The sequence below is a fragment of the Gopherus flavomarginatus genome, chromosome 4 (assembly GCF_025201925.1).
Source record: "Gopherus flavomarginatus isolate rGopFla2 chromosome 4, rGopFla2.mat.asm, whole genome shotgun sequence".
In the NCBI taxonomy this organism is placed as follows: Eukaryota; Metazoa; Chordata; order Testudines; family Testudinidae; genus Gopherus; species Gopherus flavomarginatus.
The window spans coordinates 177,704,795-177,730,230 of NC_066620.1; the positions used below are offsets into that span (position 1 = coordinate 177,704,795).

The 25,436-nt window shown below is 40.5% G+C and overlaps 1 protein-coding gene across 7 annotated transcripts in view; it reads right to left on the reverse strand.

Annotated features, from left to right (window-relative positions):
* DLGAP2 (DLG associated protein 2) overlaps positions 1-25,436 on the reverse strand; it is a 688,475-nt gene that overhangs the window by 144,514 nt on the left and 518,525 nt on the right. For 4 of the 7 annotated variants that reach the window (XM_050950699.1, XM_050950697.1, XM_050950695.1 and 1 more), the window contains one exon: positions 1,359-1,427. The exons of the other annotated variants lie outside the window; for them this stretch is intronic. Coding sequence is in view for 3 of the 4 variants with exons in the window: in XM_050950697.1 (XP_050806654.1) it covers positions 1,359-1,427 (69 nt within the window). In the remaining variant the exon portion in view is untranslated. The remainder of the gene's footprint in view (positions 1-1,358; positions 1,428-25,436) is intronic. 7 annotated transcript variants of the gene reach the window in all.

The window sequence follows — 25,436 nt, forward strand, 5'->3', positions numbered from 1 at the left end:
ACAATATTTAATGAATGCTTATACTGTAACAATATCACCTTTTCTTGTGTCCTCTCTTCCTTTGCTGATGCAGCTTTTTTTCTTATTGACTGTTCTTTACATTTGCTACTGGTTTTAATTAATATTATACAATAACCCCACAATCTTTTCCTAATCAGGATGCTGGATGATAGATCAATTTAGCACATATTCCCAAGGCTGGTCTCTTATTCCTTGATTAATTATTTTCCATTTTACTTACATGGAACTCCACTAGCTACTGCCTACCCAATCACTTAAAGGAGCCACATATTTCTGCACCAGCTTGCATTGACCTATATATTATTTGCTTTGTCTTCAGAAATCCTGCAGAGGAAAGTTCCCAGTAGGTAGGCTGCAGTGGCACAAAGCGTCTACAACTCCCACATGGTAGGGAAGGGGACAGCTGGGAGCCAGAGTGGCATAAAAAGTAGGTATAGTGTTGCCCCCATTGATAGTAATCTGGTGTTGCGTCCATTGATAAGGATCATCTCTGCCCCCTTACAGTATGAGAAGAAACAGAGGGTGGAGGTGGAAATATTTAACTTGTGACCTCTTACTAAACTGAATAGTTTTCATCTCTTCTTAGTACAATCTTCTATCCAGCACTATTAATGCCTTATCCCATAACTCTTTCCATTAACCTTTCATCTCTAATGTGCAGTCTTGGGAAATGCATGTTTTTCAAAACTCATATATCCCTCCAGTGATATCTACAAAACTCCCATTGACTTCAATAGGTGCAGAGAGTTAGGCCAGCACTGATTGCTTTTGAAAATCCAACCCCAAGAGATGAACTAAACACAATGGCCTCCTGTCCCTGAATCACTACTCCTTAATCAAACTGTGCTCTTCTGGGTTTTTTTCCTAACTAGACCCTTTAGGATAATGATCAAGATTTACTTTCAGTTTACAATTTAGCGGTCTAGACAGAAATGCTAAATATTCCTAACAAAATGCAAAACTACTCAAAAAGAAAAACAAATGAATAAACCACACCCCTAAGATATTAATTAATTTGAAAATATGCACATATGGGTGAAGAAATTTACTAAGGTACATTAACATTTTGACAAAAACTATATACTTTCTTAGTTTATTTTCCTTTAGGGTCTTTTTTTTTCTTTTTCTTTTTTTTTTTAATAAAGGTTTTCTGTAGCACTTCCCAAATAATTGGGAATTGAATCTGGATATCTTAGGAAAAATTAAAGCTCCAACAATTTCCTTGCTTATTCCTTTTAGAACTCTTGGTTGCATATTATCCAGACCTGATTCTTAGTCTACTTTAAGTGCCTCTAATCTTATTTAGCATAAAGTTATCTAAGAGATAATATCTGTACCTAGCTCCTCCTCTGTCGTCCCCGGAAAACTGATCCCCGACTTGAGCAGATGATCGCCACCCTCTTCTTCTGTAAAGACAGAAACAAAGTAACTATTTAATAACTCTGATATTTCCATATTCCTGGCTATAAGCTCTCCATTCATTTTTAAATGACTCACTGTACTACTGTATGTGCTGATTGATGGGGAGGGGGGAGGGAAAGAGGAAAGGGATCTTAAATTCTCAAATATTTGTTGCCCTTCTTGCTTTTCTAAATTTATTTTCATGCTTTTCCTTTGGTTTTGAAACTTCCCCACATGGGCAGATTCTTTGTATCAATAAATGCCTTTTGTTTATCTTGCATTTTGCTTTTTCCATCTCTGCTTAGTCACACTGATTTCTGGTGCCCTTTTAGGTTTCCTTTTTTAGTTACTTTGGAAAGAATTCTTATTTTAACTTCCCCAGCTGTGTCATAAATACTTCCCATTTTTCTCTGCTTATTTCACTGCTATCAATGATTTTCAGCCTATTTTCTTTCACTCACGACTTAATCTTTTGAAGTTTGAACCTATAAGGTCCAGTAATTTTGTGTTTGTGACCTTTTTTTGGCATTTTAGTTCAATTCTCTTCACCACAAATTTCCTGCATGACCTTGGGCAAGTCACTTAGCCTCATTGTGCCTTAGTAGAATAACTTTACTTGCTCAGAAACTACAATAATAAAGGGCATACAAGTACCTAAAATTATCCTTATCCTTACATTCTCTATTTTTTCTTTGTCATGTCCCTTTTTTGGTCCTATTCACTTTTTTTTTTCTGATACAGTTCCCAGGAAATTCTTTAAATCAAGACAGTCTTTCATAGCATTTCTCCTCATACTCTGTTTTTCAATCAAAAGCGCAAGTAGTCCTAAGTAAAAGAGTGAGTGGAAGTGAAGGGAGAGGTACTTCCTGTCTCCCACTGCTTAGCCAACTGGGAAACAGGGCACACATTTTCAGGAAACAAACACAGTGACACACTGGGCTTCTCTACACTACTTTTTGTTGAGTTATAACCTGAGTAGCTGATTTCCAATTAACTCACATTCATGAATACAACTGTTATTCTTAGGAGGACATTCAAACCTTTGAAATAGGCTACAAATTAGGCCACACCTGCTTTTCTTTTCAGGTACCAACGTTACATAACCACCACATCAGGTATGTAGTTTGTGTGGTTTGACTTATCATGAAAACAAAATTACAGTTTTTGCAGATTTCAATGCTGTATTTATTAAATGTATACACCTGGTATATTTCCAGGCCTAGTGAATTTTTAGTTTGCAGTTTTTAGTTGTGTGGTAATGTGAATTAACTGATTTCCAATTAACTCAAATTAAATAACATGGTTGCAAATGTTAATTTAGACACTCACAAATGTTTGTTCCTGGTCATGCTTCACTCTAGGCTTCGGCTAATATAATTGATTGAATAAGAGTGGGAAGTACAGTCCAGACAGTGTACGGAAAAGAGAATCAGAAAATATTTAAAAAGTTTCAGAAAAAGTAACATGTATTCCTACATTTATCATAGTTAATATACACTTGTTTTATTCACATTCAACCTCCTAGAAATCTAGTCAGTTAAGTGACAGAAAAGGAATCTCATATCATTTAAAAAAATGACTGGCACATGTATTCAAATTAAATTTCATTTGGAGGGGTAATGGACAACTCTAATTGAATGTAAGCACAAATTAGACAGCTTCCATGGAGACTGTGTCCATGTGATCTGCATATACTGTAACTCATAAGTGAAGCCTCTAATTCGGCTGCATTGGAGTCTAGAATCAAAAGGAAGGCATGAAAAAATAGAGTCCCCCCAAAACCCAGAAGATCCTTTAAATTCTTGCAAATAATTAGCAAATATCACAGGAAACTTAGTGAAAAAGAAGCTTTCCTTTAAGACAGTAATTTTGTGCAAGTAGCTATATTTTGAAATCACAAATCATGTATCCATCCAGAAACACCTAAATCATCATCAAAAAGGAAAACAGAAATGTATGCAGTAACTCCTCCCATGCTAGAAGTCTGTAAAATTCATATTTACTCAACCTCAAGTTACACTAAAATTGTAGGAAAATTTCTGAAAATACTCTGAATATGTCTGACACATTTTAGACAGAATAGGGAAATAACTCCCCTATCTAACTTAATTCTTTTTCCAACTGCCCTTGCTGCTAAGGAGCGGGGGGTAGGAGGAGTTGGGGGGAGAGGAGAGAATGGCTGCTACACAAACAAAGGGAGATGAAGAAGATGGATGAATAAGCCCAAAAGAGGTCAGAGAAAAGTTGGAAAACAATTAGCACAAACTATCAAGGAAGGTTACAGCACAGGATCAAGACTCAAGAGACCATGATTGTGATTCTGGCTCTGACACATAATTTCCTGTGTAACCTTGAACAAGTCATTTAATCTCTCTGTGCCTCAGTTCCTCAACTGTAAAATGAAGATAATCCTTCCCTATCTGATTGGTCCCTTGTAAGAATAAACTCCTTACTGCTTGAGATGCATTCCACTAGTAAAAGGTATGACAGTATATAGATAGTTTAAATCCCAGACATGAGGAGTAATTCTCCTTACATTTTTTATCATAAATTTATAACTGTTCACATGTAACCTTACTGCTTAGATCTTTTCCTCACACATGGCTAGTGTCAGTTCAGTCAGCCTTTGAATAAATTGAATTCATGCATTCTGCACTGATGAAGCCAAAGTTAATCAAAGGTCTCAGTGATTCTTGTGGCATTACAAGGATAATCTTTGTCTGAGGTTCTTAAACAATTACTCTAACATATTGTAATTCCTTTAAGAAAGGCATGGATGGCTTTTGTTTGGTCTGGTTACATTTTTTCCTATTAATAATCATTTTTATTACTGACTAACAAAATTAAAATAATCTTTCATTCATTAGTGTTTTTCCTATGTAATGGTAATGAAGCAGGGCACATTGTGCTACACACTTATAGCGTTCTTGTGTCATTCTAGCATTGTTCTAACATTCTAAAATGTTTGCATGCATGGATCATCTGTTACTTTCCTCATTCTAGAACACAGATCCAAATTGTGCCACCTGCCCCACCGCCTGCAGTGGCATTAACTCCAGAGGATTTGAAAGCAGTCGCTTTACATGATAATGCTAATCTTAATATGAAACTACTCGATGAGGGATAAAGTGAAAGGGCTTAGAAAAAAAAAGACATTAACAATAAAGGTGAGATTATGAAAATAGGATGATTTACACTTTAAGGATTTGAATAATGTAAAGAACTCACATTCTGTAGACAACGGATACAATTACTAGTTAAGTCTCCTTCAAGTGCAAACATTATAGATTAATATAAAGAGAAATCCCAAATCTGTCCTCAGAAGAACATAACACTCCTGTTGACTTCAATGGGAATTGTAAGTGACTGTCATGGGGGAAATGACAGGCTAAAAAATACCTGGATGTCTATTTGCTTTTGTGAAAGCTGAATTTCTAATCAAGCGATGCCATAAGGCACTCATCTATGAAAGCAGCCACGCCTCAGGCCCCAATTTTCTGTTCTGGCTGAACTCTGCTTGGTTCAGTGAGTCAAGGATGGTCACTTTATTTTCCTCATATTCTGGGGCCAGTCAGCAGAAGGTTCAGCCTCCATTACAGATTAAAGCAGTCTCTGATCAACTCTAACTACCACCTCACTGTTTGTCTATTGTCCAAGGAACTGTGCTGGCAACCAGGAAGAGCCTTGGCCTGATGAAACACGTCATCTACACTTCAATTTTTTTAATCTGAATTAAAACATATGAGCAGCAGCTAAGAGCGTAAATTGTAAAACAATATTTTAGTGAACGTGACTAAGCCCTGGTCCTTTCCTACCTTTATTACAGCAACTGCCTCCTCTTAGGTATCACCGATTCCCACACCATAGCCTCCCTGTTCATACAGTATGCTTCTACTAATAATAGCCTCTTCCCCCACTGATCCAACCCTGTCAATCCCGTGTCCTTCCAGGGAACAAGCTACCAATCCAAGTGCAGTAAGGGCTCACCCTCTCCTCACTGACAACCCTTCCAAAGGTGCTCTTCAGCAAGGCTCACAATCAGTTATCTGCCTTCACCACCACAATGCTGCACGGGAGACAGACTGAGCTAAAATTCATATTAAACTTCATAAATAAATTAAAAATCAATTATCAGCCTCCTCTAGGTCTCCTAGTGCATCTTACCTTAGCGATGTCTCTCTTTTAGCCTGTAAACTCCTTAGGCAGGTACTGTTCTTTTTTGTGTCATGTATAGCACCTGGCATACTATCAGTGCTTAGCAAGTAACAGACTACCCTTATACGTTGTTTTGACAGTGTATCAGTGTGTGGCAGATACAGAGAGCCGGGGAAGGAGTGGATTTAAATTGGAAACCATGATTATAACAAAAATTAAAGATTATGTTGAAAGGTTTAAACTCTTGGGGGACACTTTTTTGGGTGCCCTCTTTGGGCAGTGGGAAAACAAAAGAAATTTGGTCACTTTGCCAAGTTGCTCTTTTTTTTCCTATCAACACCACTATTGGTTTTACACCATTTCCATTTTCCATCTGGTGACTTCACAAACTGGAGAATTCATTGCACATGTAAATTAAGATAATGATTAGTTTGGCTTTTCTCCTTATATAGGCAAAGTTTTTTGATAGGTTATGTTAGTAAATGTTGACTAAGTCCTTGTATTTAATTTAGTGCCGTTTGCTACTATCTGTGCAGCAGATAAGAAAGAAGAATTGATGAAGCCTAGATCTCTTTCCAGTCTAATCCTTCCACTTTGTACATACAATACAGTTCCAGCCAGCTGAAACCTGGCGGTTTGAAAAAGCTAGTCAATCATAACGCCTCTTCAATAAAGCTGAAGAAGTTGCCTGTGTCTGTACGGTTCTATTTTCCAGGGAGCCTAAATGCTGATTTGTCCTTACTGAAATCAGCAATGATCTTATAACGAAAAGAGGACACCTGCAACAATGGCTCCGGAGAGAAAAACCCTTCATTCTGTGAGATAGTGTGCTTCATAGAGCCTAAAAATTCCCCAAAGCCCCTTTCTGCTGACTTTTCAAAACTGGAAGGGTTTCAGTCAGACTTCCGAATGATCCATTTACACATTTTATTGCATTTCAGGCTCCATGGTAGACAACCAAAACTGTACACGATTAAATAACAATTCGTTATCTAAATAAAATTCATTAGCTAAGCAACATGAATGATGTCCTTATTCAGCAAGGCAAATATTTCTGAATCTTCTGACTAAATCTCCAGCCATTTGATTTCCTTCTGGGCTGATCTCAAGACTTTGTCTCCATCTTCCAAGTCTTTCTCAATAAAATCAATATGGTAAAAATGTTGTACAGTAGATTCCATTTGCTGGCAACCCCATAGCTGCTAACAAGCAGAAGGCAGGTTTACAGGGCAGATGCCAGGGAAGGAAGCACTGGGATATGCCTTCCCTGGCTGTAGTGCTGCAGAGCTGCCTGCAGGCAGAGCAGCAGCAGGGAGAAAGAGCTACAGCCTAGAGGCTGGGGCTTTCTACAGCTGTACATCTCCGTGCACTCTCCAGGGGTCAGGACTCAGTATGTCCCAGTGCTTCCTTCACTGGGTGCAGCCCCCCAGCAGCGCATAGTCCAGAGAGCACAGTAAGAGGTAGCAGGCACCTCCAACATTCAGGCTGCTGCTCTCCTCCCCACAGCTTCCCCTCCCGCCTGTAGCCCGTTGCCTCCTCTGTAGTCCCTGTATGCAGACAGGTTTGCAGGGCTGCAGCCCCAAAAGGAAGTGATGGCACAAGCTGAGAATTATCCACAAGGAGGTGTGCAAGGCTGCAGGCAGGGGAGGCACATTCCAGTACTTCCTTACCTGGCTAGAGCCCCGGAAACCTGCCTGTAGTGGGTGCTCAGCACCCCGCACCACTTCCTTCCCAGGCTGCAGCCTCGCAAACCTGCCTGAAGCTGCGGTCTCTTCCAAAAATGTTGTTAATAAGCAGCATGCCATTGTTGATATCTGAATCCCACGACATGAAAGTCAATGGGATGAGATCGGTTCTGGCAAAATGTTGCTATTAAGAAGAAGTTGTCAATATCCAGCTTCCTATTAACTGGAATCTGCTGTATATGTGTTCTGTGCCTATTGTACCCTCCTTCAGATGGGAAAATGTAGAGGGTGCTTTCACAATGATCTTCTGCTGATGTTTATACACTCTGCATAGGTCCTTGCTGTACACTGAAAGGTAAACGGGGAAGCCATCTCAGGAAACTATGTTGAGTAACTGGCATCCTTGTGTGCTTGTCATTTCAAAACTAATGCTGCATCTTGGTGTCAGAATGCTTTTTTAGAGTGTTAATTTACTTGAAAACTTACTAGAAAAAAGACCAAACTGTGGGTCTGTCATAACATTTCTTCCCAGATCTGGACCTTAGCGTCCAAAATATGGGTGTTAGCATGAAAACCTCCAAGCTTAGTTACCAGCTTGGACCTGGTATCGCTGCCACCAGCCAGGAATTATACAGTGCCTAGCTCACTGAGGTCTCCCCAAAACCTTCCCAGGGGACCCCAAGACCCAGATTCCTTGAGTCTCACCACAAAGGGAAATAACCCACTTCCCTTCTCCCTCTTCCGCTCCAGGTGTTCCCTCCCTGGGTTCCTGGAGAGATATACAGATTCAAGCTCCGTGAATCTAAACAAAGGGATTCCACCCTCCCTGCTTCAAGTCCTTGAAACACAAGTACCGGGAGATCTAACCTCTCTCCCCCCTCACCCAGAGGGTATGCAAAGTCAGGCTTAGTAAATCTAACACAAAGAGATTTTCCCCCTCCCTTCATTTCTTAGCCTTAACCAGTGAAAAACACTCAAACAGGTCTTGAAAAGAAAGCTTTATATAAAAAGAAAGAAAAGGACATAAAATGGTCTCTGTATTAAGATGACAATATACAGGGTCAATTGCTTAAAGGAAAAAAAATGAATAAACAGCCTTATCCAAAAAGAATACAATTTAACACATTCCAGCAACTACACACATGTAAATACAAAAAAAAAACAATATAAACCTATTGTCTTACTATCCTTGTACTTACATTTGAAAACAGAAGATTATAAGCTTGAAGATAGATAGATCACTCTCAGAGCAGAGAGGGCACAGACCCAAGACAAAGAACAAAGAACTCACACCCAAAACTTCCCTCCACCCAGATTTGAAAAAGTCTTGTTTCCTGATTGGTTCTCTGGTCAGGTGTTTGGTTCCCTGTGTTAACCCTTTACAGGTAAAAGAACATTAACCCTTAGCTATCTGTTTATGACAGGGTCAATGCACAGACTAATGATTAGCATGGAATTTATGGTAATTCTAGTGGTGAGAATGTACTAAAAGTCAAACATTATAGGCCTGGAATCTCCCCAGGCAAGACACATTTCCATTGCTTTCAGTTGGAGTTGATCATGTTTGTGGGAGGAGAACCTGGTGCCTGGATTTTATTCACTGATTATCAGGTCACCTTGAGCAGCTACTATACCACTATGTATCTCAGCATATCTACCTGGGAAATGGGGATAGGCATTGGTAATTTGTAAAGCATTTTGAGATCTAAAGCATCATTGTAAATACAGTTGGTTGTATGAGTCCATCTAGAATGCACTTTTAGTTGGACCTTTAAAATCCAGTAACTTCTTACTTTAAATTATTAAGAATATCATGTCAAATTATATTAGGCACAACATAATTTTTGTAGCACTGTAGCTGTCAATACAAAGATAGACAAGCAATGTGGCCGTACTACCTTTGAACCTTACTACCTTTGAGTCCAACATGTATTACTTGTCTCTAAGAAATATACACAGCTTTACTGTAATTATTATCTAGGAAATCATGGCATTCTACTTTTATAACTTTGTTTGACTGTATTGCAAGAGGCCCACAAGTACTTTCAGTCACTGCCAGGCTTGTCCAGTTTTCCAGATGTGCTGTCAAAATAACCTTATATTAGAGATAAACTGAATTCACTGAACCAGAGATATTGGGTTAATCATGGTATTCACTGGTTTATGAATACTGAAGACATTTAATATGAGAAGGGTCTGTCCCTGATAGAGTATGGAATATGAACAAGAGCAGGAGTTCTCCTTCTGGGACTAAAAGAAAACCATAATTAGTGTCAGCTGTAGCTTTGATCACTTACAATAAAGTCTTTTGGCACTAGATCACAAAGCCACCATATATGTGTAGAGATGAGACAAGTTTGGATAGTTTGTTTTTGCAAATCCACACTCATATTTTGTAAGCTCCAAACCAACACAATGAAGCTTCTTCTGAATCCACATGCCTCGTGAGGAGAGAGAAGGATGGATTTTCAATTAGATGGGACTCAAAATCTGATCGCCTTTAGCATTTTTCTAACCAGTGGGGAATTTAAATATCGCTTGTAAACAATGCACCATTCCCTCTCAGATATAATGGTAACCAAAACAAGGAGCCAGAGATCAGTTGCCCCTTTTCAGATATAGTCCTGTCCCTCAACTCCCCTGAGTGCTTCAGGGCTTTCACCTTAGTACAGGGACATTGGGGTCTGGGCCTTGAACAGTCAGGGTCTTCCCCAGCTGCACCCCTATCGAGGTAAAGGCTTCTGTTGTTGTCCCGTCTTTTGGGAGGAGGTAGGAGAGCCCAGGCTCACCGTCTCCACCAGGCTCCAATCCAGGGTCTGATGGCAGGCTGCTACATTCTACGCTTTGAGGTGCTACGCAGCTGACCCCAGACCACTTCCTACCCAACTTTCCCTTTTCCCTATGGAGTAAATTACAGAATTACACATCAAGTCTCTGACTTTCCAAGTCAGTCACCAGTCTCTCCTTTGTAGGTTTCTATCGGGTCTGTTTTTCCAGATCTCTGGCCATGAGAGCTCCTGGGCAGTACTTCCTCATAGCTCAGAGCAGAGGTCTGCTCCCTTCCCCTGCCTGACCCCTTCTGAGCTACTCTGCATTCCCTTTTAACTCCCCCTCTCACTCCAACTTGTGCAGGCTTTGCAAGTGGAGCTGGGCAGGGCTGCCTGGGCTCAGAGCTGCTCCTTAACCCCTTGCTCTCCAATGTGGGGTTTCTATACCCCCATCACATACTCCAATACAAATAAATAATAATAACAATGATGTTGATGCATAAGGAGAAAGATATGCAAGTGTCAAGATATGTGTGTGTGGAAAGAGGGGAAGAGGGAGAATCAATATATAGGACTTTATTTTAAAATGTGTACAAATGTATTTTGTTCATTTCCTAAACACTGAACAAAGAGTAAAGGACAAATCAAAAACTTGACATGGTCATTAATGTCTATTTCTGCTCTTAGAACAATGACACCTTTTTTCCCAGATATGCATCCTGTGTGCATTCAGAGTCATAGTTTCTTAATCCGGGAACAAAAGTATCTATCACCATTCACTTCTGGTAATCCAGCTATATAACACAGCTAAAAAAGAATAAACCAGAGTCTATTCTTTCCAATTCATCAACAGAATCACTAAGGCCCTGATCCTGCAAGCTATTGTACATGGGTAGACACCTTCAACCATGCAGAGCTGAAGTCAATGGCATTCCACACAAGCATAGGGGTTCACTTACACAGTGCAGCTCACAAAAGCAATCACGTACACCTTTGCTAACCCACTAAAGGCACTGGCATTAGATAAATGTCACGGAGCATAAACTGGCCTTTTTTCCCCACTTGTGACAATGCATGATCAGGAAAGAACCCAGCCTGAGTCTTGGATCTTAGAATGAGTTTGCAGTTAGAAGAAAAACTATGTATCTATTTGCAAGCTGAAAATATTTGAGCTGGAAACGACTGAGTCCCTGTAAACATGTAACCTCACAATATTATTTTTACAGAGTCCTTTAGCAGAAAATAATTTCAATGTAAGCATGTCAGAATACATGCAATAAAATATTAAATGTAGTATATTTATATCCAGTGATTTCTTTTTGAAGTGTATTTGTTTTAATAATCTTTAGGTATAATATTATACATTTGCTATTGTGTTATTCAATTCTGGGGGGACTGGAAGGAGAATTGTGTGGTACTTTTAAAGTTCACATTGAAAAAGTAAAACCAATTACTGGCCTTAGAATCCCTATTTTCTGCTCATGTCTTTGTTTACTGAAAGATATAAATAGGGGCATGGAGTGGGTCAGGGAAGTGGAACTAGAATATTAACATTATCGCTTCCGCTTCAGTGCTCAGTTCAAGACTGGATTGGTAGTGACAAACTCATTGACTGAAAATGAATCTGTAGGATCTGTCCAATTCCTAAGGGAAAACCAACACTCCTAATTAGCTGTCTTAGGAGCAAAGGGGCAAGGAGAATAAATTAACCTCTCAACCACTTATATGCCCTCCTGGTTATGGTCAAGCCACATCAGTATGGCAATGTGGGGAATCTTGCCTCCACATGATCATTAGTTACATCTAATTAGACAAATACATCTAATTAGACTAATTAGTCAGGGCTGTCACTCTGACATTTTTAAAAGATACTGCAATGGCTTTAAAATTTAGAGTTTGTTTTATTTTCCAGAAAGCCATGAATAAGACCCACATGTTTTCAGCCACTTGGATTTCCAATGTCTTTAATTAATACTTCACTGCTGCTCTGTTAGGACAATGGCAGCGATTAGTTTTAATGTTGGACTTCCAGCTTCAGTTTGTGTACGGCCATACAACCAGTCCACATTCACCACTGCTCTAACAATTACTAAAGGTTTTACTTGGAGAGAAATACAATTTTTGCATTTGTATTCTGGATTCAGGGTAAAAAAAGTAACCTGAATGAAATTATACAGTCTGTCTACACACAACCTTCACATTTGAAACAGACCAGAGGGAAATTCAAAGTCACCAAAACCACATCACCTATCAATGTACGACAGAATGAACATGATTGTGTGGAAGGGGACAGCAGCTAAAACTAATTACAGCAAAGTCACATTCAGATAAACAGCATACACAAATCAATTCTACAACTCTTCCTGTCTAGCCTAGAGGGCCTTATCAGGTTAAGGCCAACCACTGCCACCACAGTTTTTTCATGCAGATTATAAAGTCATCTCTTAAAAGAAGTCAGCTATGACTATAAGATAAAACACCTTAATTCCAAAAAGATGTGCATAGCCAGGAAATGCATAAAAAGGATCCATTTCTGAAGCACTAGCATGGCTTCTATTCAAATACTGTAAAATCTTCATCATGAACTAGTGAGGTTTTCATTTTTAAGTGCTGTCTGTGTTGAGTAAGGCAGTCAGTTTAAGCATCATCCATACTAAAAGCAGTATTCATTATACCCTAATCTAATGTAAATGCAAGTCCTACCTGAATGCAAATCTGAAACCTTCATTCTACCACTATAATTGCATTAGGTTCTATGTTAAAACTTCTGCATGGACTGAGTATCTTATTTCAATGTTCTAATGTCAATATACTGACATTTATCAACAGTTATAGTCCTTTAGATATCCCCAGGCTTAATCAGCAAACACAATGTATCTGTTTAAAAACTTCTGAAAGATTTCTGAGGAAATGTGGTAAAACACCACCAGAGGTTTTCTTTTGGTTAGTAATGAACAGATGTATCATTGGTAACATAAATATACTATATCTTGTCCTCTCGCACCTATGCAGATTGTCTGATTTACTGTCTAAGGCAGGGGTGGGCAAACTTTTTGGCCCGAGGCACACTGAAGTTCCAAAACTGTATGGAGGGCCAGGTAGGGAAGGCTGTGCCTCCCCAAACAGCCTGGCCCCCACCCCCTATCTGCCCCCTCCCACTTCCTGCCTCCTGACTGCCCCCCTCAGAACCCTTGACCCATCCAACCCCCCCTACTCCTTGTCCCCTGACCGCCCCCTCCTGGGACCCCCTGCCCCTAACCGCCCCCCCGGGACCCCATCCCCTATCCAAACCCCCCTGCTCCCTGTCCCCTGACGGCTCTGACCCCTATGCACACCCCCACCCCCTAACAGCCTCCCCGGGATTCGCACACCTATCAATCCCCCCCCGCTTCCTATCTCCTGACTGGCCCCCCAGAACCTCTGCCCCATCAAACTGTCCCCTGCTCCCTGTCCCCTGACTGCCCCCAGGGACTGGCCGCCCCCTACCCATGCTGCACAGAGCAGCAGGAGCTCGCAGCCTCACCACCCAGCTGGAGCCAGCCACACTGCCCACACTGCCTGGCAGGAGTGGCGGGCCAGAGCACTGGTGGTGCAGTGAGGTGAGGCTGCAGGGGAGGGAGGCAGCAGGGGAGGGGCTGGGGGCTAGCCTCTCCTGCCGGGAGCTCAGGGGCCGGGCAGGACGGTCCCACAGGAAAATGTGACCTGCAGGCCATAGTTTGCCCACCTCTGGTCTAAGGCCACTTCTGAATCCTGGTTTGGGGGATGAAAGGCACGAGAAATCCCCCAGGTTAATGGAACTAAACTAGTTTCTTACACAGAACCATTCCAGGAAGGTGAGGAAACACATGGGAAAGAAATGTATTTCTCATCCCAATCCAGGGATTTATTTCACACATTTTGTTCTAAACTATAAAGCCAGGGCACACCTATTGTTTTCTAGTGTTGTGCCAAAATTATAATTCATGTATGTGTACTCTGTGTCTGAAACCTGTCTACAGTACAGCTGGATACATGCTGTACCGTACACACAATAGCAGTCTCTTCATAAGAAGAAATCTTTCAATCCCATTCTGGGGAGAGATCCTGCATTCCTGGATTTTCTTTGCTCACAGAATGGGAGGATCATCTAGCTAGAGCTATGTCTGTGGAGCATTTAGAATCAATGGGGCTATTTTTCAGCTGCTTTGCATCTTGTATACTTATTTATTCCTGGGCAAAATGCAGGCCAAACATGTGTAAGATCCTCCTAATGAGAGTAGTAGCGTTTTGTGCTTGCTTCGCACCGCTGCAAATGACTTCACAATATACATAAGAGTTTGGGAATATTGGATGAGGATTCATTTCATTATATTTGGGAAGAATATCATAATCATTGATGTAGTTGCTGAGACCCATTCTCTGAACTTTTCAGTTATGGAGGAAAGGGGAGATATTTCCTCTGAAATTATCCAATTCCAGAGGAAAGTTCCATCTGACATTATGGTATCCTCTAAGAGTTCAGGGAGCATCAGGACATGGGAATTAGTCATATTTTTGTGCAAATTTCAATCTTATTGTTACTGCATGCGAGCAAGAGGCACCTATCAAAAGCAGACACTGATCATCAGTAAGCCAACAACAGCTCCCAGCTCAGAACCACGCAGAAGAGATCTTCTCTTCTGGGAGCACTAAGGCTATGTGGTCCCACTCCTCCCACAAGCCATGCATGTGGCCTTGGGGCAAGAAATTGCAGGAAGGAACCAACCAGAGACTTAAGACTACACTAGAAAAGGTTTTCTAATATAGCTATACCAGAAAACTTTTACACTATGTCTTTTCGCTACTCTGTCAGTTTTCTATTTATATTGTAAACTGCTTGGGGCAGGAGTCTTGCCATGTGGTGTTTGTACAGCAAGTAGCAAAATGAAGCCAAGAATAGACTTTGGGTGTTACAATATTTTGGGTCAATACAAATAATGGTAAGAACAAAGAGCCTTTAAAGTGAAGGTAAGGAGCTTGAACTTAATGTGGAAGGTAGTGGGGAAACAAGTGATGGGGAATCACACGGTCTAAGCAATAGACAAGGAAGATGACATTATCTATGGCTTTTTGGATGTACTGGACGGGAAAGAGAGGAGAGCAGAGAGAGGATGATACTGCTGTGGTTAATAGTGCAGAATATCATGACAAATAGAGAACATGATTTAGAGACAAGAAGGGGTAGTTTTTAAAGAGGATTTTAAAGAGATGATGATGACAACCAGGTCTCAGGGGATAGGAGAGAAAGGAGTCAAATACAACACTGGGAGCACGTCTGAAACTAGGTAAGGTTCTGCAGATACTGAAGGGGCTACCAGCAGGCTGCAAAAGTAAACCTTGCAGGTCATATGCAGACTGCATATAAAGACTGTTGTCACCTTGGAGAGGATCTGGGATTTCCAAGTAATTTCCTACCTGTAGATCATTTGCAGATAATGAATCAGGCCCTAGATAAAGCTATTGACTATCATGAACTATTTTAAATAGGTTTGGACTCTGCAGAACCACTTTTAACTGTGGAACACGGTGCAGCTGCAGGCACTGGAAGGATAAAGGACACAAGAACAGTATATAAGAATCCAGAAGCATAACTCTCTTAGATGAATGGGAACGGGACAAAGCTTGGTGAGATAAGTGGAGAGACTGAATTGAAGCCTGGAGGTAGATAAAGAGCTGCTTTCACTTCAGCTATTCATTGGAGATCTTGAACAACTTTCTGTCAGCTTCTCTGTTACCATGCCATAATGGGAAAATTGATCTTTTCAACAGAGACTCAGGCTATAAAATTAAAAAAAGTTTTCCCAATATGTCCCCAATATGATAAATATTTTACCTGCGAACAGGCAAAATTCATGTCAAAATCCCCCTTTCAATTTTCAAGGGGAAAATGGAAGTGGGTCTAATGCTCGGTTCTTCTGAAAACAGAAAAATTAAAATCAGAGACTTTATGCTAAATAATAATAATAATATATGGAGATATACCTATCTCATAGAACTGGAAGGGACCTTGAAAGGTCATGGAGTCCAGACCCCTGCCTTCACTAGCAGGGCCAAGTACTGGCCCTGTTTTTTTTTGCCCCAGATCCCTCAATAGCCCCCTCAAGGATTAAACTCACAATGCTGGGTTTAGCAGGCCAGTGCTCAAACCACTGAGCTATCCCTCCCGCTAAATATCAATGAAACAGACACAAACGCATCTTGGGGAATAAGGACAACGCTGGGAGTCAGGAATTCCTGGGTCCAAACCACTGTTCTGCTACTGACTTGCTGTTTGACTCATACAATCATTCCGCCTCAACTTGTCCATCTGTACAATTTACTTATGTGCCCAACACATGTTGTGAAGATTAATTCATGGTGCACAGCACTTACATAACACCATACAATTGCTAAGAATAATTGCACTATCAAAGGGCCAAATCTTGACTGTCTGTCTTAAGTTTTACTCAGGCCTTACTCAGCAATATAAGCTTTGCAGAGCTGGAATGCTTGCTCCTCAGCCAGCATGTCCGCAATAACCCTCTGAAAACAACCTTACTGAAACCTGGATGAGACAGAAGCAGTAAATTCAGGGCTATGAGCAAACCTGATCCATTTTGCTGGCGCCATCACTAGTCATCTTTCAGAGTGGGGGTTGCTCTGGGAAGTATATGCTTACACAGACCTAGATTTAGATTGACCTTGGGTCCCCTCCAAATTCAGAAAGTAGATCTGTTGACCTGCCCTTACTCCAGAAAAGAATGTTATAAGGTAGATATGTGATGTATAAAGTGTTTTATTTTTATTTGTTAAATACTACATAAGAACGGCCGTATCAGGTCAGACCAAAGGTTCATCTAGCCCAGTATCTGTCTACCGACAGTGGCCAATGCCAGGTGCCCTAGAGGGAGTGAACCTAACAGGCAATGATCAAGAGATCTCTCTCCTGCCATCCATCTCCATCCTCTGACAAACAAAGGTTAGGGACACTGTTCCTTACCCATCCTGGCTAATAGCCATTTATGGACTTAACCACCATGAATTTATCCAGTTCTCTTTTAAACGCTGTTATAGCCCTAGCCTTCATAACCTCCTCAGGCAAGGAGTTCCACAAGTTGACTGTGCGCTGCGTGAAGAAGGACTTACTTTTATGTTCTTATGTTCTTACTAAGATAACTGGTTTTCTTCCGGGCATCCTAGTCTACCATGGGTTTTCATTCAAAATAACTGAGGAAGAGAACACAAACCCTACTGAATGGCTTTTTTGGTTGGGTGCAAAATTTAATTTCACTCCCATGCTATTTTGTATACAGCAGAACAGGTATTGGGGGCAGGGACACGGCTTTTCAATCTTATGAAAAGAGAGGGTCCCTGCTACAGGGAGCTTACAATGTACGGGTTTGATCCTGCACACACTGAATTCAATGGGAGTAGTTAGACTGATGATTTCAGAGTATGACCTCATCCCATGAAGGGAGGGAGAAGCAAACATGGAGATAATAGAACAAGAGGACCGTGAGGAAAAAAAATAAGGGGAACAATTTTTCCGTGTCCTTTAAAGTCATGTTATATAAAGGGCAAGTATTATCATGAAATATAAAAAGTGTCCTTATTCACCTCAACTATATTTTAATTTAATGTTATATTTTGGTAGCTAGACTATCTGCCTAGTCTCATATGCATTTTAGTTTTCTTTTCAATTTGATAATATAACTTCAGGTTGTGTAGATGCTGCTGATGGTAGAAATTTTCAGTGTATTTAAAAGTAATTGTATTTTATTATTTGTACAGTAAAAATAAGGGGAAGAAATCAGACTTGAGTATGTATTCAGAGGCCATATATAATACCCGAGAGAGAGAAGATGGGTAAGGTAATATTTTTTATTTGACCAACTTCTGTTGGTTGAAGTCACAGCTAAGTACAAGGTAGGACAGATTGTTACACATAAGGAGCTAACACACATATTTAGCTGCGACATTCTGGTTACCTTTTCCAGACTTGAAGAAGAGGTCTGTGAAACTCAAAACCTTGTCTCTTCTATTAACAGACTTTGGTCCAATAAAATATATTACCTCACCCACCTTGTCTCGCTCACACACTTGGGCCAACACGGCTACAACAATACTGCAAATAAAATAGGTAGTTACTTTGGTAGGTAGTTAAAATAGGTAGTTACTAGGTAGTTACTTTGACATGTTGGGGTTCAACTCAGACCAGTAAGGGGTTGTGTCACCACCTGCCCTGTAACCTGGGTGCCTCTGGTGTTATACAGCTTTGGTTCAGAGCCCTGACACCAGGAGCATGTTCACAGCACCACAGCCTCAACCCAGGCTTCCACCAACTGGTTACTCCTTGCAGGGTACACCCTCCCTGTCCCAGCTTCTCTGCAAAAATGTCTTTCTCTACCAGGCTTAGCCCTTCTTACTGTAGCATCCACAAAACCTTATCAAAATCCCTGCTCTTTTAAACAAAGTGTACATAGCAGTTTATTACTTAACTGGGATTGGCAAACCTTCCGCTTCAGTCAAAGAACTGAGTTTGTTTGTGGTAAAAATAAAACATGTTTACTAAAAAAAGGGCATAGGATTAAGTGATACTAAGTATAAGGAATAACGATGGAAATGGTTGGAAACAAACTAAAAGTAAAAATAACTTCTAAGCCTAAAATTTCTTTTCTCACCACAGTCATTCTTCCAGCATGGCTGGCCTGTTTTTTAGACAGGAACCAATACACAGAGTTCAAAGTGCTTTGACTTCTTAGGGGAGGAATCACTTAGGGGTTCTCTCCCCCTCTCTGTATAGTTTAGCAAACCTATGAAATATATTCTTCTGAAGTGCATACCCTAAAATGCTGTCTGATGTAGATGCCAAACTGCCTTCTCCCCCACTTGTGATTTTTACAATGCCAGTGAAGGTCTTGCTATTTCCAACACGCTATCCTTGGCCACACCTGGCTTGAGGTGTTAGTCCCTTTTCTTTGTCTGGAAAAACCTGTTTATCAACTTCGACTGACATGCCTGGTTTAAGTACATATTTCCAGCACATCTGTATAATTCTTTGAAGGTTAACAATACATACAACATGCAAGAATATTAATTATCAGTGCGTTATTAGTTTTCTAATGTTGTATTACATGCCATGGATACATGGCATAAATATCATGACAGCAGTGTATGAGGTGTAGTGAGTACATAAGGCCTGACATGAGTTGCTGAGACAGAGTAGTGAACCACCACTAGGCTTCTGTGTCACAGTTACTAACGAAACCTTCTGAAAATGATCAAACCCCTAATATTACAGTCCCATATTTCAATGCCATGTGAGTTAGACATTTTATAATCATTTGAAAGGAGGCACACACCTAGAATTGCCACATTTGGAATGCATCATCTGTAACTATTACACATGACTCTGTTAGCCCTAGACTATGCTGCCCTGGACTATTGTAAAGTTTGTTTCCATGGCATCAGTTACTTTTAGATGTTCTGTGTACAATATTTAAAAGCCTTATGAAATGCAAAATATGTCTCTGTACTGAGTCATCATAAGCTGAGGGAAGGAGGAAACAAAGTAACACAAGTTATAAAAAAATCACTGGCCTTCCTCCTCCACCTTCTCCCCAATTCCACAGGTCACTGCCTTTTTAAAAAAAAAAAATCAACTTGAGCCTACCTTTATACTACAGAAAGGGCCAAGGCACTCCGGTTTACATACAAAATTACTATATTGCTTTAGGTTTTAACTACATTTAAGGCAAAGATTTTGTCAAGGATATTTTCAGTAAAAATCACAGAAAGGTCACAGGCAAAAAAGAAAAATTCACAGAAGCCGTGACCACTCAGTGACTTATACTAAAAATGTCCAGGACAAAATGGTGATCTGCGGATCCCCACACTGCCTGAAGCTGCACAGGGACTAGGAGCTGCCTGCCGCAGCTGGGGGTTGTGGGATATCCCTGCTGCCTGCAGCTCCAATTTTTATAGGGACAGTCCCAATATTTGGGGCTCTCTCTTATACAGGCACCTATTACCCGCAACTCCCGTCCCAATTTTTCACACTGATCACCCTAATTACAACCCTGACTGAGCTCCCCCTTGTGGGTAGTCACCAGGGACTACCAGCATTAGTGAAAGCAGAACACCTTCAGCCATGCCAGCCAGCTCTGGCTGAAAGCCCAGGAGGTAGCACCTGAGGAAGAACCCAGGCTAACCCTGCAGTGGAGACATAACTGATGTGCCCCAGAGAAGACTAAGCTTTTCTTTATTTTAAAGACGCATTTCTATGGCACTCACCATAGTAATCTAAGTGCCTTTTAAAAAATGATAAATTTAGCCTCCCAATTCTTTATACAGTAGAGAAGTATTTAATATCCCCAATTTACAGATAGAAAATAGGGATACTAAAAGATTACAGTTCAGATTTTTGAAACCTACCCTTTGAAAATTAAGCTTCTTTGAGGGGTCTCAAGTTGGGCAGCCAAAAACTGAAGCACACAAAATAGCTTGGCATTTTAAAACTTTGTTGTTTGTAAAACACAGGTTTTAATCAGAACACCGTCCTTCCTCCTTAAGGTCCCAGGATGATAGTAAGGAAATGGGCCATGCCTTGGTCAGCACCAAGCATGAGCAAATCCTCAACAAATCAGCAATAAATAATCTACCACAGTCCATCAACTAACCAGTATGAGGGCACGGGAAATAATATTCAGAATTATCAATCTTCTGCTCCTCCCAAAATATAGGCTTCTACCACTTAAGCTAAAGGAGAATCTCTATTAGTTGTAACCACTTTTGAAGGTTTTGATAAGCTTTTCTAACCAGCTGCCCAGATGGGGAGATGCTCACAAATGTTTAAGCAGTTTGATTTTATCCAGTGGAAGTCAGTGGTGCAGAGCCATAGTCACCAGTGTATTACAGTGACCCTGATGCCATCATCCATTTTGAAGATGAGACCTGTATCGTGATCTGTTCATGTTCTAGGACAGGGGTGGTGAAATGCACTGACCCTTGAAGCCACATCCGACAATCTTCACAAGTTCGAGAGCTGCCCTGTGAGGCTGAAGTCCTGAGACCACCTTCCCTGCTGGACAGAAAGAAGCCCCTAGCCCCACCACAGGGTAGAAGCCCCAAATTCCCCACCACATCTGGTAGGTGAAGAATAGAGGGGCTCTGGTGGGGGTGAGGATCTGTGAGATGCACTTTAACTGTAAAAGAGCTGCATGCAGCTCACAGGCCACAGTTTGGCCACCCCTGTTCTAGGGCAAAAGTTCACAGGTCCATGGACCTCTGGTAGTCTACAGGGAGCAGTCTTCTCCTCCCTATTTCCACATATTAACTTGCATTAAAAGGTTAGAATTGTTTTCGAAGATTACTTTTCCATGAAAGCAATTGTTGTAGTTGCTACAGGGATATTATGTAACTAGATGGAGAGATGATCTGGGAAACAATCTCTATTAAAAAGGTGGACCAAAATATTCTGCACCCCTTCTCCTCCTGCCTGGCCTTCTCTTTTGGTTCTGGTCTGGTCCTTTTAACAGCTCTTTCTCATAGTATGTGTCTTCCTTCACTCCACTGAGGTTTTTATATTTGCTAGTCCTCTGTGTTTGTTACTGTGGATAAAAACGAGTCTACAGTCTTTGACTAGTAATCTACATTGTCGTGCTAGGGCTGCTGGCTCTGCCCTAAAATGGAGTTGGTTTTTTTGCCCCTGGACAGGGGCAAAACAACAACAGGTCAGGGCACCTGTATTGTTTATTAAGTATCCATGATTGTGCTGTCTACAATCATGCCATTCTGTAGGACTCTGCCTTGTCTATGCTTGAAAGGATTTGCTAGCCTAGCTATAGAAGTAAATCTTACTGCAAAGATACGGCTTATACTGGGGATATGTTTATATTACAGTGGCTACAGTGGCACAGACACAGTGTAGTGTTGCAGTATACACAGTTCCTACGTAAATGGAAGGTGTTTTTCCATCAATATAATTAATCCATCTCTCCAAGAGGCATTCACTGCACAGTTTTTTAAAGTACTAAAGAGTCTCTAAAGATTGAAATTTGATGATTTTCACAGAAAAATACTTTTGAATTTCAACATATAAGAAAGTTATTTGTTAAAATTAAAGAAATTCTATAGGGTGACCCATTACTCCCTTGAGGACTATTGTCCAAGGTGTCCTACCACATTAAAGCATAAAAAACTACAGTATGTTATTCATAAAACCACATGACCTCACAATATTTAACAAGCACCTTACTTACTTCCATGGATTTTCCTAGTTCCTTGAATTTCAGATTAATTTTTTGCTGAACTGATTTTGTAAATCTTGACATAATATTGTTACCAGAAACTGTGATGGGCAAACAGTGGCATCTTGGCCAACTACAATATTTTTCAAACATAATGTAATGGCTGACGTCTGTGGGTTACCTAGCAATGAGAACAGCAACAAAAGAACAGTAAGATTCCCGACAGCAACTCTTCCAGGTATTCCTTCTGTTAATGTTTCAAAGGGGTTAGCAACTGCATAAATGCATGTATTTTTACATAATTTAGTGACACGAGAGCATGATTATCACACTGACAGCTTCTCTGAAAATATATTTGCCTTCAACGATTTATCTTTTTAACAATAAGAATCCTGGCAATTTTATTCCATTTGGCACAAAGCACTTAAATATTATTCACAGGCTGGAGAAATAAATACTCCATCATTAATGCTGTAGCTTTTCCCCGCCATGTTTACAAGCCCACAGCTGTGCCACAGCTGATTCTGATTCTGATTCTGAAACTGTTGCTAAGGAAATCAAACAATATGAATAAGCAACTTTTTTTCTTCTTTTTTTTTTTGTCTCTTGGAATGTGTCAAGGAGACAATGCTTTAACAGAATTTTCTTTTGCTTTTTGCAGCAAAATCGTTTGGAGCGTGTTGGGCCCACGACAAATATACTGAAGATTCTGATCAATGTGATTCCATCCTACACTGCATTTTCTATTTGCACATATCCTCCACTTCCTTTCTTATTTTTGTCCTTTACACTGTTGTTTCCTAGTATTATAAAATTGTAATTAATGGAAAAAAGGACAAACGTCTACATCTTTGTAGAAATGGATGAATCTATGTAATTACAGCCTATTTGTCATGACTGGGATGTGGTTGCTCTGGACTAGCAGGTAGGACCCGGAATCACATCTAGTGATCACAGTAAGACTAAGGCCTAGTGGTTGGAGCAGGAGTCAGAAACCAGGAGTCAGGCCTAAGGACAGAGCCAGAGTCAGGAGTGTAGCCAGGCATCAGAGCTGGAATCAAGGATCAGGAGTAAAGCCATGACTCCCTTCATGCTTACATAGTGCACCTGGACCAATCAGAGGCCACGGGGGCTGCCAATCAGGTCTTCTATGGGTAGTATTTCCTGTGATGCTTAGATCCACTGGCTTGATAGTGCATAGATCATGGCTGTCCCATGGGTAGTGGCATAGAAGTGTCAGTCACTTCTAGTTCTCTTGATCCTGACACTGCTTTACCTGTGGGAATTATTAAATGTACATGTATTACTCTCTTGAAGTTCACATTTGTTTGTTTTTTATTTAAGGGATGTTGGCTATATTTTCCTGAGAAGAAGGATGGTCTGGTGGTTAGCTCAGAACTTGGGAGACTTAAGTTCCTTGGTCTGCCACAGACGTCTAGTGTGAATTTGGGTACATCACAGTCTCTCTGGGACTCAATTCCCCATCTCTAAAACAAGGTTAAAACCTAACAGGGGTATTGTAAGGACAAATATATTAACAATTGTGAGGTACTCAGATACCATCATGATGGGGGTAGGGGCATATATCTACCATAGACAGAGAAGTTAAAGGAATGAATATTCTTCTTAGTTAAAGTCGTTATATAGGGGAGAGGAAAGTTTGACAAACCAACCTATTATATATACCCTTGCCTATCATCTTTTCACTCACAACATGCCTACAGATTCCAAAATAAACAGGCAGCTCAAAGCTCCTTACAAATTTCCTGTTTGTGGTGTAAAGTGCAAGTAGAACTGGACAGAATGTATGTAACACCTCTCTTTGATCCCCAACTTGAGTAAAGTCAAGCAATAAATAAACTCTTGGAAATAGAAAAGACAAAGGCAGCAGAAATGTCAGTCATTTTTCATAGACTAATGAATAATCTTTACTCAGTTTTCCATTGCAATGGAGAAAACACGATAAAATTAAGACATACTGTTACCCCTGTGGCCGAGGAGAAAGCTGAGATTCAGGGCCTTGTGGAGTGGTTTCTGTTTGGATAAGAAATTCATGATATGCAGTCAGGTTAATCTTTGATGTAATCCATTTATTTGTAGAAATATACACCAATCCTGATTCCCTGAACCGCAGTAGAACTCTAGGGCAAACAGCTTTTGCAGAAAATCCAAGCTAGACACTCCAGCCCTGTGCTCAAGAAGCCTGTCTGTCAGCCTCCGCTTCTTTTCAGGGTCACACTGCAACTGTTTCTCTGTCAGGGCTCACTCAGATCTCCAACCCAACACTATTTCCAGCAGCTTACCACAAAGTCTCTCGCCAAGATCACATAATTGTACATTACTGTTTGGAAACAGCCTCCAATTGAGTGCTTAATCCACAATACATTTAATTACCCTTTGGGGGTGCTGATTATATATCATTTCAACTTTCTAATGGCAGTTTTGCCCTGGCTGACTAATTCAAGGAGTGACAACCATTATAGGTGGTCACTACCTATTTTAAAACAATATATTATCTTTGTACATGCTTTTCTAATATACCCATAATCATAGTTTCTAAGTGCCATTGCAAGATAACCGCGTTATTCAGTTTCCTAAAATGATGATGTAATCTTAGTTAAAGAAAAGAGATTCAATATAACAAGTTTGTGTACAATGAATCATATGGAGAGGCATAGTCAGATCATGCTTATGCTGTATCTTTGGATGTGCTGGTACAACTCTTGTCGAAGGTGATGAGTATACTCCTGTGTGGAGCTGAATTCAAGATTGGGGAATGTGTTGCCTGTCTGTTGCTGTAGAGGCAGCTCACACAGACTGCTTAGCCACTGCTTTATTGAGCTATTTTTGCCTGAGTGTATCTGTTTATGCCTTTGTAAAGAAAAACTAACAACGCAATTACTCAATTTAGGAATATAACTATGTGCAAATTTGTAAATGGTCATCATAATGCACTGAAATACTGTAATAAAAAAAAATCCTGGAAAAACTGGGGAGAGTCTCAACAACTTACACCAATACCTCATGTAGATTTTATGACGTTTCCTGTCTTGTTTTTTACTAGGTTTGTTTTCTCCTACGTAGTCTTTCAGGAAGATGCTCTGCACTTCAGACGTGTCAGAAGTACCAAGTGATGCAATGGTTGCCATGGTGAGAAGATA